Genomic DNA, 15,540 nt, shown 5'->3' with positions numbered 1-15,540 from the left:
ATAGTCTGATTTGGGAATGTATAACATTAACTTTTCAAATAACAGTAAAAATTGTCAGCTTTCTACAAACCGCTCTTGTTTTGTTTCTTAATTTGGAGATCGGTTTAGCGCAGGGGCGGATCTATTTTTGTGGGAGTCAGGGCCACAGACCACCTTTCAAAATCTGAAAATTAAACAAATGACCTATAAACTGTGATGTGTTTCAAAATAATTATAATATCTAAACAAGAAATAATGAAAAACATGTTTAATGATTTAAAACCGAAGAATACCAAAGTGAGGGACATGTTGACATTCTTCCATTTTAATTCATTCATGCATGCAGACCTCAGATGAAAACCTTTGGACATCCCTAATCCAGAGGGTGTATATATTTGAACATTTCAGTAGAAATCAAAAATGTATGACCTCAGGAATATTATACGATCCCTTGTTCAGTACACCCTTGGTTACCTGAGCTCCACTTTGCCATTGACCACAGCCAGAGAGATGAAGTCTTTCTTGTTCTCCTGGCCATTGTAGAGCAGGATGCCCGTCATTTCGGATGCCCTGAACTCCATGGCGATGCGGACTGTGTGGTATGCGCTCATGGTTTGGAAGGCTAAGTAGGAGTGGCCTCCGAACGACGGGATAAAGTACTTGATCACTGCAGGGGAACAAAGTCAATGATGTCAACCGCTACCTGATGACTTTATTCACGCATAACAGCTGTTTAATGTGCAGCATCCGGGGAGAGTGACGTCGGGTCTTGGTGACAGATGATCAATTTATTTTTGGGAAAGATGATTTTTCAGGTCTAAAAAAGGAGGAGCTGAGCCTTTCATTAGCGCACTCAGGCACAAGCATGGAATCTTTTGTTTTTCTGACTCTTGACAATTATGATTATCCTCATAATGCATTTCCCCTCCATCTCCTTTTCTCTCCATCCAGCTGTTTTTCTGTTTCTCTGTGTATGATGGCAGCTGATGAACTCAGTCTAATGAATTGATTGATCAGATGAAAGTGTGTGTGTGTCTGACTTCATTTAGACGTGTAAAATCTAACTTTTCTCAGAGGAAATTCCCCATCAAAGCTATTATTAAATTATCCGATGAAGCTAAATGGACATACGCATTGGGATTTGGGACATGTGGATATTAGACTGACAGAAGGTGAAAATAGAATTAATGATGGAGTTGATCTTCTATCATTGTAGGTCATCTGAAAAGTGTTTGATATGCCCGTGGTAAGGGTTCAGTGCAATTTCTTCAACACAAAACTGATACAACCATACTTTTAGGGACCAGCCTTTCCATTCCTATTAAGTGAGCGGCGGCAGACTGCAACTCCTAAATCCGTGGCGCTGCTCCTTTGAGCCAGTAGAATAACAACAACAACAACAACAAAAACTCTTTTGCGCTGAGCCAAACGGCATTCCGGGCTGCGCGAACCAATAATTCTTTAACTTTTGCATTCGGACCTCTTTCAAATCACGGGCAGCGCAATCCTCCACACATTATTTTGTTTATAGCACACTCATATTAGTTTTTATACCATGGTTTGTACAACTTTAAGGATAAATAGTTTCTTTGAAAATGGCAATTGCATTAGTAGCAAAGTAGAGTGAAAGTCTCAAACAAAAATGAAGAAAATCACAATATTTTAATGAAAACAAAACTCACCTTTTTCGCATACAGAGCCTCCTCTCCCGGCGGGGCACTTGCAGTTGAAGTCATTTGCCTCCTCCTCGCAGGTTCCCCCGTGGAGGCAGGGGTGGGAATCGCAGGGTCTCTGGTGCTTGTGTAGCTTTTCGCGGACGTGGCCTACCGTGGTGGTTGGCGGCATTGCCGTAGTAGTGATGATTGGTTGTGCTGTGGTGGTGACGGGAATCGGGGTGCTGACGCGTCCTGATGTCGTGGTGGTCCGTCTGCCTGCGCTGGGCCTGCGGGTCGTGCCCGGGGGCCGACGGGTGATATAGGGGGAGGTTACCAGACGTCTGGTGGTGGTGGCGGGAGCATGAGTGGTGACTGATGCAGTGGTGGTGGTGAAGAAAGGCATGGAGGATAGGCCTGGCAATGAAAAGGATGATAACTTCAAATGCATGGCTGTCGTCAACCCACAAAGTATCTCACCAAGCACTTTCCAATAGGTTACATTACATGTATGTATGTATGTATGTATCATAAAAGACACAAAAAAAGTAACAGTTTTCAAAGTCAATTCAAATGACACTGTTTCTCTGGACACTTTAAACAGCTTTTCTGAAACTAACTAGCCAAAACTAACAGTCATAAAATATTTAAACCTGTTTATTAATTCATTTACTCCCAAAAAACATTATATTTTAATTAGTGCCATGATCCCAAAAACATATTTATACGTTGTTTCTTTTTAAATGTTTTTTTTGTTTAGTTTTTTGTTTTTCATGCTAGAGAATATAGAAGGCTTTGATGCAGCCTCTGACCTGAAGAGGTCATTTAAAGCAATGGTAGTTATTACAAAAAATGGCCAGCAGGTGGCAGCAGACTATAAGAGATCAATCAGGGCCATGTTGCAAAAAGCTCTTTTCCCCAGTGGTTTAAACAGGTTTGTGAATAATGATGAAACTTAACTATATTCTAATGCTAATTGCTGAAAAACTGAAACAGATACAAATACTATATAACACTTTTCCTGATGAAAGAAGAGACTCTAATCTTTCTTTTGGTAAGTTCCATGTTTTTATAGCAATAGAACACAATATTCTTACAAAATCAGTGAATGGGTGAATGAGTTAATAACAGTCATATAAAGTTATCAGTAAACTATTTATAAAACAATTTACCCTATTTAATTGCAGCCTTATTGTAATGTGGGAGTCACCCAAAACGGAACATCATCTCATGAATAACTATACTATTCATTAACTCCTACACACGCCTCGATCAATTACCATAGTTGTTGAAGCGAATATTTTCATCCACTGGCTTCTTCACTGCGATGCTTGTTTCCTTGGAGACCTTCAGCTGTTTAAGAAGGGCTCCCTCGATGTCCTCTACTGTGTATCTTGTATCTATAATAAACAACAGGCACATCCACTCAGGGCAAGACCTCACAGGAGCACTACAGAAAACACGCAGGACTTGTGCTTCTTTAGCGTGACAGTGGATATAGCAGAAAAACCCTGCCCGTGACAGCAGGAGGGTCTCCGGGGACCACTTGTCCTCCACCTGCATGTCGGCCTTTTTTTTTTTTGAATGTTCCAGATGAATTGGTCTCATAATGTTTGACACAGATGTTCGCTTTACTGGCCATGGAGGACAGTCGCTGTAACGATGCCCGTTAGCCCGTATGCTGGGGATGAAGGACGCTAAACGCAGTTCGTAAAAAATAAAATAAATAAAGACCAGTAAATGGCGAGGAGGATGGGCTTGTTGTCAACTGCAACGGGAGCCTTCAGTCATAAATTTCTGTGACACTTTGAAAATCGCCATTTTCGACTGTTATAATATGACAATATTACAAGAAAGACTAACATGACAAAACAATTTTGGATTAATAATTTTGTGCGATGAAGCAGAAATTAATCATTTGAGGAGGAAGAAAAAAAGAAAGCTTCATGAATTTAATAATGATTTTGCTATGTGGCAGCAAACTAGTGAGAACATTGCAAGTTATTCTAACCTAACTAGTATGCTGCCATAGAAATTAAAAGCAGAACATAAAGAGGAAGACAGCAAGGTTTTGTTTTGCAGTGTTAAGTTACACTATATGCAACATACAGATGGAACGTGAACTGAGGAAGGATTTTTTGGTGCATAATTTCACAACCAGAAACACTTCTCATGCTAATTTTGTCTTTTCAGCTGAGTTGTGATCTCACCTGGTTTGAAATTAGCCTCCACAAAGGCCAGGATGGAGTTGCTGGGTGCTAGGTTACGGACACGGACGCTCATGAAGTCTCTGCGTACCTCCGACTTCCTGAAGAGGTCATTGAGCTAAATAAAAGAAAGGGGAAGATGGAGAGCGTGAGTGAGGGAAAATGGACTCGGAGAAAGGATAATAAATGAGGTTGGCAACAAGTGCCAACCTATCACTAACCCAATTTCATTTCTCAACAACTGTACTCTTTTTGCTTGCTAGAAAGTGTGTGTGTGTGTGTGTTTGATTGGGAAAAATAAATAAATAAATAAATAAATAAAAGCCGCGACATTTGAGCTAAACCCATGACAGGGGCTAAAGCTTGAAGATAAATGTTGTGCTCCTGATTAGTTTTGCCCCAATATGTGGAAGCAAAATTCAAAGAAGCTTCAAAGTTCCAAGTTTATTTAAGGCCACTATACTTTCAGCTCCGAAAGCTGTTTCTCATGGCCCGACAAAAAGAATCTAGGACAACATTTATTCATGAAATTGGAGCTTCAAAAATGTCACACCATGAAATAAAAACAAACCTTAGTCTTTTCTTAGTTTTTCCTTCATTCTTCAAGTTTGTTCATTTTGCCGTGGGTTCATCACAATCATTTACCTAAATACACACCCTGCCATCATTTAAGTTGCCACAGGGCCTGCTAACCCACTTACCAGCCATAATCCTCCCCAAATATGCAAAGCACTGATTTGACTTTATGTTCCATTTATCGATGCTTTCAAAGAAGTCTCATGTGCAACTCTATTCGCGTGATCTCTCAGCTGGCTCAAAATCCCAAAAAGAAGAATATCACCGACTGCAAAGGAAGTTCATACTATGAGACTACCAATACACTGTCAATTTTGTCAATAAAGTGCAGGATTCTTTGGGGAAACGGTTTCTTTCAGTGCCTCTGAAGTGAATGCAGTATTGAAGCAGATTAGGCAAAGGCAAAACCCTCAAATTTCAGCTATGCAGCATAAACAGCAAAAAAAAAAACAACGACGAAAAACAACATACATTGTCTTTTCTTTGCTATCTTATTATTTTAGCTTTATTTAAACTATATATACAGTGCAGGCCAAACGTTTAGACCAGTGGTGTCCAAACTCGGTCCTCGAGGGCCGGTAGTCCTGCAGGTTTTTGAGGTTTCCCTGCTCCAACGCACCTGTTCCAATCAACAAGGTCGTTATCATGCTTATGCAGAGCTTGCTGATGAGCTTCAGCTGTGTTGGAGGAGAGAAATATCCAAAACCTGCGGGACTACCGGCCCCCGAGGACCGAGTTTGGACACCACTGGTTTAGACACACATCTCATTCAATGTGTTTGATTTATTCTCATTACTATCTACATTGTAGAGTCTTACTAAAGGCATCAAAACTAAGAATTATGTAGTTATGTACTTAAAAAAAGGTGAAACAACTGAAAACATGTTTTAGATTCTAGTTTCTTCAAAATAGCCACCCTTTGCTCTGATTACTGCTTTGCACACACTTGAAATTCTCACCTCTGGGAACTCCATTAGTAAGTTTGGAAAACCATTTCAGGTGACTACTCTTGAAGCTCATCGAGGGAATGTCAAGAATGTGCAAAAAATCATCAGAGCAAAGTGACTATTTTGAAGAAATTTTTTTTTTGAGTACATAACTCCACATGTGTTCGTACATTCCTAGTTTTGATGCCTTCAAGTGAGAATATACAATGCAAAAGTCATGAAAAAAATGCATTACATGAGGCTTGTCCAAACTTTTGGCCTGTACTGTACATGGTTGGTAAGTACGAATGGTTATCTGCTTCTCTTGTCCGTCCCTCTGAATTGTGTACTGTAGCTTTTAAAGGCGGAGTCTCGTCTGTTGAATTTTGTCGGAGACAGCGAATGAGATTGTAGAGTTGGCCATGTTGGCTCAGGCTAGTGATAGCAGTTAAGTGGCTAACAGTTTTCGTGTTACTTGGCATAAGTTGTGGCCATCTGTAGCTCGTGAATGAATGTACTTAATATGTTTTTGTTTTCTTATTAAGTGTTCATTAAAGCGATTGAAAGCGTACTGGTGGCTGTGTCTATCCTTAATGATACTTACTTTACAAAAGACGTGCAGTTGCATTAGCTACTTCTGCTTTGCAGTAAACACATTGTACCTTCATTCATTCTCTGTCTTTTACACACGCTTTCCTCCTGGTTTGCACTTATTTCAGTTTGAGTCTGCAGTAATGGTACATAACGAAAAAACAAAATATCCTACAATATAACGAAAAATGTACAGTTTAAAAACTAAATTTGCGATACAGTGGAATGGCAAAATGTAAACCACAATATGGGGAGGGACTAGTACAGGTGTGACAAACAGTTAGCTCTCAAAGATCATTTGAATAGCCTGTGGTCTTGTTCTAAAAATAGCTCACCAGTAATGGGACATTTTGATTTATTAGGAATGATGCTAAAAGTGATCATTTGAAAATGTGAACGCTTGCAGAGATTTATATCAATAAAGTGTTGCATATTGATCTTTATCAGATTGCTACCTTTTTAAATCAATAATTGTGGGCAATCATTAACATGTCCAGTGTCATCACATTCCGTGGATGAATATGCACCTACCCATCCACCCATTTATTTTCTGTACCTCTTATTCTCAGGTCATGACATTAATTATTAATAATAACATATAATTAAAGCAGGGATGTGATTTGACCAAAGTGAAATTATCTGAAAATTTAGCCGGGGGTCTGGGGGCCGCTGGCACCCAGCTAGGTCCAGGGCAGTGCCCTGGTGGGGGGACAAGCCCCGGAGCTCATGGGTTTTCCGTGTTTTTAAGTACTTTCAATACACTCACATGACAAAGAAATAGACAAAACAACAGCATAAATTTTCAATGTATATTGAACTATCCCATATAAAATGGCAGTTTTAGTCAACTCAAAATCAGTCACATTCAAAAACATTGGACTGCCTTTGCTTTTAAAAACTATCACTGAGAATATCATCATATCTAACTAATGTGATTACTAAGTTAACACATAAATAATGTTGAAGAGTTCAAATTTCATGAACAAATACTGTAATTGTATCATGACCAAATGAAAAGTAACTCATATTAGAGCATACCACAAATGTATTTGTTATAGCAGAAGATGTTATCTGTCGGAGTCATGTGCATACACAATGAACTACAAAAAAAATAAATAAAAAAAATAAAAAAATAAAAAAATCGGAATATTTTTTTTTTGAGATAAAAAAAAAGCGGAATTCCGCGAATTAGCGGAAAAATCACATCCCTGTTAAAGGTAATTTAAGTAAAATTGTAATTTCATATGTGTGTGGGGAATTGATAGCCTTTCACTTCAATTAGGAACCAAGAAATACTTTAGCTCTCAGTTTCAGGAAGGTTAAATATATTTAGCATAATTATAGCATCATTCAAAAAGTACAAAAGTTGTATTTTGCTATTCCTAGCACGTAGCATATTCAGAATGCATAATTATTATTTTTTAATTGTGAAAATTCCAACCCTAGCTCCAAACACAAATAAATAAATTTTACTCTGAAAAAGACAATATTCGGTCCCAGTCTAAACAGAGTAAACTTCATATTCGGAAGAGAGTAAACTATTCCAAAACAAACAAACACTCAACAGTTGAGGAACAATCACAGAACCTTTAGGTTGAGAAACAGTCAATTTAACCACTAAGGCATGCCACTCTTGCTCCGTGTCAATATATCGCAGGTTCCTCCATTTTAGGTCTCCTTTTGGACGCATCAGCAATATGTTAGCTAAGAATAAGTCTGGCATAGCTCAAGTGGTAGAGTGGCTGTTTTCCTTGTTGAAGGTTGTGGGATCGTTCCTCAACCCTTGAGTGTTTGTAATTGTTGTTAAAAAAAAAAAAGAAGTATTTTACTCTTTTCTAAATGTAAAGTTTACTCTGTTTAGAGTGGGACCGAATAATGTGTAGAACATAGGTGTCAAACTCCGGTCCTCGAGGGTCGCAGTCCTGCAGGTTTTGGAGGTTTTCATCTTCCAACACAAGCTGATTCCAATCAACAGGATCGTTATCAGGCTTATCCAGTGCTCGCTGATGAGATGATCATATATCAGCTGTGTTGGAGAAGGGAAACATCCAAAACCTGCAGGACTGTGGCCCTTGAGGACCGGAGTTTGACACATATGGTGCAGAAGATGGTGCAAGGACACAAGGGTACTAATAGGGGAATGTCTGTCCTTGGTTAAGAATTCTAGTAACGAAAACAGTCGCTTGACTTTTCCCCACTCAATTTTCACCAGAAGACCTCATATGTGCGCAGTGTGTGCGGCATGCAGATGATGGCCGGTGGCAGCAGGGACAAACAAGCTGAGTTTTAACAACGGCGCACACACATCACTTTGAGGTACCGTAGATTAGGTCCCATTGGACGTTTGTGACACTGATACAACAGTTGGTAGATGTTGTGACTACGCACTAACGCACGTGTACACACAGCCAAGGCCTTATTTCATCAGGGAGGCAAGTCTTGACTAGAGAAATGTTCATTTTAAAGGGCCGATGATGGCAGAGACAACACACTGGACATATTCAAGCAGCTTGATTGTGTCTCTAAGGGCCACATGGCAAACTGCAACTAGCATTTAAACACCATTTTTTTTCATGACATCTCAAATAACTTCTCATGTTCACATACAATTTTGCTGCTCCAGTTTTGCACGCAATTGACTTTTAGCTGTGCCTTTTAGAAGGTGCAGGAGGTATTTGTCTTGGACTCAGCATGCCAGCACTGCAATAACTCTTGTGTGCAGCATATTGGATTAAAAGTGTGGGGTTCAATGAGCAAAGCTTTTGTTTGATATTAAAATCTCCTTTGTACAAACCCATCTTAAAGAACCTACAAAACCACAAAAGAACAATTAAACAAGGGTTTGCAATTTTTTTTAAACAAGTTAATTGTACAATTTATTTTGTAGTAATAAAGTAAATGATTAATTAATTGGGATAAAAATACTATTTATTTAAAAAACAAAAAATAAGTATTTATTGACTGTTTGTTTTCTCCGAACATTAAACCAATAATCTGAATACATAAAACATAAACATTGCTCTATCAATCAAACACATTTATTGAATGCTCATTGCTCGCTATGAACATGTGCTCCATAAATACTATTTATGAAATTAAAAATACTACATTTTTCTAATTTGCTGTAGTCACGTCTTGAAAAGTTATATCGATTAGCTGAACTGAATTGAAGCAAATTCTGTCATTAAAAACAAACAAACAAACAACTTGTAAAAAAACAAACACCACCACTACACACTCGTACTTCTTTGTGATTTTCTTAAAATGATTTGCAAATATGCCTTTGATCCAACGTCAAATATCAACCACAGGCGCCGTTGGAATAATGCGATATGAATGGCATTCTCCACTCAGGCAGCCAGCAAACACGTTCTATTTCACTCTCCATCATCCCGGCGCACCTGAATACCATTTCAGCAACCTCAGCAGTGTCAACACCTGCAATGAAAGCAACCTGAGCGGACCTGAAGGAGTTGGAGGAATCTGATTAGTCTGGCTCTGAGTGGAGATTTGTCAAATGATGCTTTAAAAGATGACTTAGACTCTCTCCAACTCACAAGTTCTCTGCAGAAAAACTTTGAAGAGAGTCGGTGTAGTGGTAAAATGGAGGGAAAGGGTTCACATGCCAGCATTTTTCAATGTCAATTTGAGCTGGAAATGTTCTCGAGATGCTTTAAAGCACCAATTTATTTATTTTTACCACTTGAATTGGCTGCTGAACAAGTTCTAAATACAACTTCAGATGATGGTACTATAAAGTTTTACGGCAGTGAAACAGTTTACAAACTATTCACACATTACCGCTTTTTTTTAATGTTATGTTATTTTGACATACTTGATGCCATCTGAAATTCACCTGCCTCTTAGTATTGTTTGTGTCCCTCTACAAAAACAATTTGGTCTGCCTCTGTGATTTTTTTTATGCTGAGAAGTCTGTCTATCTGTCCATCATTGTTTGAAAATGTAAAATGGGTAAAAGATCCTTCAGATTTGTTTCTGATTTCAAAACAATTTTATCTTAAAAAAAATAAAATAAATTGTGATCTAACACAACTAGTCATAATAAAACACTTTATAGCCAGCATATAGCGTAAATATGGACATTAATGCTGAGCACTTACAGCACTCTCAATGCTGCGGGCCGTCTCTCCGAAAAGCTCCGATTTTGGGTCCTCCATCTCGGGGGTGTAGACTATTTCTTGTCCCTCCACCTGGTCCAAGTGCAGGAAACCACTAAACTTCATGGTGGCTAGTGGGAGAGAAGATGAGATACTGAAACATATGCATTTGTCTTGAGCGCACATCCTGCTGCCTTCACACACTGTTCATTTAGCGCTATCGTGCCAGTTGCAGGTTAGTGATGGATTGTGTGTTGCCGTGTGTCTGACAAAGGCAAGTTAGTGTGTACTGCTGATTGTGTTTTTCACAAGACTGGAAGTAAAAGTGCGGGAGGGACATATTTGGTAGTGAATGGTGTGGATTTGGAAGAGGTGGACAGTGAAATGTGAGCGGGAGGCAAGAAGGTGGAAATTTAGGCCTTTTTTTTTCTTCTTTTACCAGACGGCGATTCATCCCAAAAGCTGGCCGAGGCATGGAGGGCTGGACAACAACAACAACAACATGTTATAAACATACATAACACATAGGGGGGAAAATACGTTTATGTCCTCCACAGTAAGGATAGCCACTGAAAATAATGCCTAAATTGTGATAATTATTAATTAATTAAATTAAATTATTAATTGGCAATATTTGTCCACACTTATGCAAAAAGCACTGAAATGTCATCTTATGTGTCCAGAAGCAGATTTTCATTTGGTTTTGAGTGCGGGCTAAGGCGGTTTTGTTTCCTCTGTTGAATCCATTGTGCCACTGATTTGGAGACATGTTTGGTGTGCTCGTTTCGTGAACGAAAGCAACGGCGATGCACGAAAGACAAAATCGTTTAAAAATATCAATGATCGTGTGTCCAAAGGGCACTCGCACAAGTGCCATCCTCGGCAAAGAGATGATTCTCTCAATGCAACTTTGGAGGTTGCGTCGCACAACATCAATCAGCTCTCTGCAGGGTTTCGAGGGCTCCAAAGCGAGCGCGGATGTGTGAGATTCGGAGCTTCCACGCTGCTCGTAATCAACAGAACAAATTGCCCAAATCAATCATGGTTGCCCCTGTCTGAGCTTTGGCAAGGGGGGAGATGGGAGGAGCACTTGTATGATTATCGTGAAAGATAGTCTTAATTGTCTCTTAAGAGCAGCAGGGCTGTGACTGATGCAGCCTGGCTTGAAGCGCACGAAAAAAGGATGGTAGACACCGCACCCTTCCTTCTGCAGTACTTTTACAGGTGGTGACTCATTGATTCGCATCTAATGGTGTCCATAAAACAGAAGCAAAATGAACAAAGTTTGGCTGGTAAAATGAGCAGGGAGGAAAAAGCACACCGGTTGAGGGAGTTTAAATGTGCGAGGAAGACAAACATCAGAGAGGGTGATGTACCAGGCTGTTACTGTGACGAAGAACGGAAGTAAAAGAGGAGGGACAGAGCTGTTGGAAAATCAGCTTCTACTCAACTGTGAAGCATAATGGCTGTGAGATGTCCAGCAACGTATGGAAGAGTTTAAGAGACGCTGGAACTTAGCGCATCATTAATGCTCACACAAGCAATTGCTGGCCATTATCTTTGATGTCATATTGGTACTTCTGCCTTGTTCAACTGTAACATGCCGAGATCGATTAGGTTTCCCGAGAGGGAAACCAATTAGGCCAAAAGTGTGACTGGCTTTTCGCTAATTAGACATAGCAATAGACTTCTTCACAATTTGATGTGTCAATAGAGTGGTGCAATTAGGAAAGTGGTTGACAAGGCAGGCTGGATTTATTCTGCAGGTTTTAGCACCCAACCCTGATTTAGCGCCCCACAGTGCAATGCTTCACACATTTCTTCAACCACCTGTCATGAAGAGACCATCCAACATCATGAATCACTTGAATGCAGACCCTTTTAATAATTGTATATTTTATCTTATTATCATGGTTTACTTCAAAGTTGTCACTGCCTGGTGTTGACAATGTTGTAGTTTTTTTCCTGTATTGTGGGCAAGTGATTTATGTGGGGTTTAGTAAATATAACACAGTAATATTAGATAATACTGTACGTTATATAGAAACACAGTGTGGAATTTTCAAAACGGACCATGTTACCGAAAACAGGTAAATCACAATTTTAGTTGCCGAGTAAGATGTCAAATGATACAAAGTACTTATGTACTATTTTTGCATCATGAGCAGATGTTTTAGTGGTTGACTGTAATGCTTGATTTATTTGTGATTGAGAAGTCCAGTCAACAGGCTCAAATTTGGCTATCAAAAGGTCATCAGTTCAGTTTGAAATTTCTCGTTGCTGTTCCAATTGTCCAAAATGTCCAAAGCTCACTGACATTAAAGATTAAAGACTGTTCAGTTGACCTGCACTGACTTTTCCCTGACATTATTTTGTATTCCAGTAACCTTGGCATCTCTTCACTGTCTGCAATTGTTTTCCTTATTTAATGGCCATTGCATCTTTCATATACAGTATGTATAGTAGTAGTAGTTAAAGGTTTACTGTATGATTTTTCTATAGTCTGGATTTACCCAAGGTCTTTTTTTCATTTTTTATTACCAGGGGTGTAGTATTTGGGTATACGAAAGTATAGTACAAGGCAGTCGTTTCAATGACAACAGGCTTGCTATGACAGTAAATCCAATCTGTTGTTTTACAGTAAGTTGATTCATGTTGTATTTGTATCCATATTAGAAAGCGATCCGATCCAGTTCCATGAATTTTTTGGGTGGTCTTTATGCTGCCATCTTCTATATATTTGGCCTCACGGGAGGCAAAAAATAAATACATCTAAACTGTGATACTTAATTGAGCCATGTAGCACAAGTGTAAATCAACCCATCGTCGTCTGTTTTGAGTCCACTGCGGGTGTTTGTCAATTCTGTTTTGGGTAATGGACAGATGTACTTCTGAATCCACCCATCCATCCACTTTCTGTTTAGGGTCATGATCGAAAGCCTTTCCCAAGTGGAATACATACCGAACTGGTCGTCAGTTAATCATAAAAGGATTGGGAATAGACAGTTGAGTAGAATTGAGCCTGCGTCAGCTGGTGTAAAAAAATTGGTCTATCAATCTGCCCACTGCATTCCTTTTCTTTTAGCGGCAGGTTACACACTTGTCACACTGTTGTGACGTCATAGCTGACAAGGCTATCAACATTCCGCATACACACCCCTTGATTAAAACATATAGCAAATCATGGTTTGAAACTGTGACAAACAGAATTGAACTGTATTGCTGGATGGAAATTTAGTTTAGAAAATGAACAGGCATGTTGCTGCGATTGGTTGTATGTTGGAATACATTTCAACAGAGCCTGACAAAAGAAGAGAAATTGATCTTCAAAACATGGTCTGGAATGTGGTGTAAAGAATTCTCCTGGTTTGACTCGTTAGTAGTTTGGGATACCACAGGGCAGAGACGCTGCTCAAAATTTGTCAGTTATATTAACACTGGTGGAACACAAAAGAATCATAATTCAACTGAAGGGATACGGAGGAGGCACAGAGGCCTTTATCTCTTTGAAGCAAGTCTATCCAACCGATTGGACTGAAAGCCCTTCAGTAGCCGATCCACTCTTTTTCCCTGCCCGAGTCCGCAGAGAAATAGAGTGTTACAAAGCTGAATTGACATTGGCCCGGTTCATCTGGAGACAAAAGTGAGATGTAGCACACAGGGGAGATATTGAAGAGTGTCACTGACTAATAAGAAGTGGTGAGTACGGCCGAGATTAAAACTGAAGAACAAAATGTGAAGGAAGATCAAGATTTACCGCAAATAGAGACAGTGACAGTTACTTCAAACCACAGCAGCCTTAAAATAAATTCATTTGGGGATCAGTGCTTGAGATGAACATTAGAGGCTATAAATACTGTATGTTGTCAGACTGAGGTCAAGCAACACTTTCTATGTTAAAGCAATATGAGTGTGGGGAACAGACATACCAGGACTATGTTTACAAAATAATGATCAATCAATTAATGAGTTCATTAATTTTACGTTTAAAGTAATGCATTGGCAGACCAGTAGTGCCATGCCACTTTGCAAGAAATTTTTTGCACATGTGCACCAGCTACTTGTCCTCTTATACTACAGCATATTTTGAACGCTGCTTTGAAGCCATCTTCGATTATGGCCCTGCAAAATGCCATCACCATGCAAACGAAGAGCCGGACAATGTTGCTATGAATTTTCAGTTGAAAAAAAATAAAAATAATCTATCTCCATTTGACCACTGATAAATCATGTAAACATGTAATATAAGCCTAAAATTGACTTCAAATCTCCCCATTCTGGCTCTTGTATGTCCTACAATCCGTTCTCTGATCTTTCATTGAACAGAACAGTTTTGTGAAAGGATCATCTCCTCAGTCATGACAAACTTTGGTCACATTTTCCCACGTGAGACTTGTTTACTTCCAATCCATCTGCCAAAATTTGAGGGAGGTGATTCATGAAAGCAGAGGAGATACCAGCTGTTCAGCTGTTTGTTTACTGCATGAGGCAGAATATTAGTAATCTGAAAATAAACATTGGAAATGAACACAAAATCTCTTGAATGCATAAATTATAGGAATAACAGAACAAAAGAACTTAAGGAATAAAATAGAGCATGCTAGCAGAGAGATATGCAGTAGATATTTTGTAAGTGATGTCTGCAGTTAGCCCAAATCCCCATATTTGTAAGCATTTTATTAATTTATATTTTTTAAAAGCATGCCTAACTGTTTGTTTATGCACCAAGTGAAATTTCAGAAAAATAATGTTTGTAATGTTTTTGCAAAAAATGTGAAACTTACTGAAAATACAATTTGATAGTAGTTGAATTATTTGACTTTGCATTTTAAAGGACTGGGCACACAAGACGGCTTGGAATGTCAACTCTTATACAACCATGTGCGGTACACTCAATTGGGTCAAAAGTAACCCAATTATGGATAAAAAATGGACCAATACACTTTATGGGTCAATTTGACCCAACTTTCTGGGTTGTTTAACACTAAAAGACCAATTTCTTGACTCAAAATTTGGTCAAATTGACCCAAGTAGAGGATCGATCAATTTTTGACCCATAGTTGGGTTATTTTTGACCCGACTGTTGTTAGAGTGTTCGAGGACAAATAATAGATTTCTTCCGAAATGAAACTTACGTGGACAGTTGGTTCCATCTGGACTGCTGGCCGGAGTCTCACTGTCAGGGCAGCATCCAAATTCTGTGTTGTCACATGACGGCCTGTGGTCAGCGATGGGTATTGCGGTGTTTTCCATTGTGGTTCCTGGATAGTGGGTTGGGGTGCAAATATTAGAAACACCAAGCGAAACAACAACCACAATAAAGACCCTATTAAATGAATACTACTTTGACAGTGCCAGTTGGTCTTGGTTGATTGTGATTTTTTTTGTCTTGTTTTGAGCCTGCTAATTGTCATTAGTAGAATTAGCATTATTTTCATGATTAATTATTTTAGGTTCTCAAACAGGAAGCGATACATCAAGCACATTGACA

At 39.1% G+C, this 15,540-nt stretch overlaps 1 protein-coding gene across 6 annotated transcripts in view; it reads right to left on the bottom strand.

Annotated features, from left to right (window-relative positions):
- The window catches only part of agrn (agrin), a 257,946-nt gene that overhangs the window by 37,808 nt on the left and 204,598 nt on the right, over positions 1–15,540 (bottom strand). For 4 of the 6 annotated variants that reach the window (XM_077578608.1, XM_077578621.1, XM_077578626.1 and 1 more), the window contains 6 exons: positions 15,185–15,310; positions 10,053–10,180; positions 3,842–3,956; positions 2,912–3,031; positions 1,662–2,048; positions 454–646 (listed from right to left, as the gene is read on the bottom strand). In XM_077578608.1, coding sequence (XP_077434734.1) covers positions 454–646; positions 1,662–2,048; positions 2,912–3,031; positions 3,842–3,956; positions 10,053–10,180; positions 15,185–15,310 — 1,069 coding nt within the window. Of the gene's footprint in view, positions 1–453; positions 647–1,661; positions 2,049–2,911; positions 3,032–3,841; positions 3,957–10,052; positions 10,181–10,488; positions 10,531–15,184; positions 15,311–15,540 lie in introns of all 6 variants that reach the window. The other 2 variants (XM_077578600.1, XM_077578613.1) reach the window with 1 other exon arrangement.

Source organism: Vanacampus margaritifer, chromosome 1 (assembly GCF_051991255.1).
Source record: "Vanacampus margaritifer isolate UIUO_Vmar chromosome 1, RoL_Vmar_1.0, whole genome shotgun sequence".
Classification (NCBI taxonomy): Eukaryota; Metazoa; Chordata; class Actinopteri; order Syngnathiformes; family Syngnathidae; genus Vanacampus; species Vanacampus margaritifer.
The sequence above is the reverse complement of the archived record's forward strand: the minus strand, read 5'-3'. Positions and strand labels throughout refer to the sequence as shown.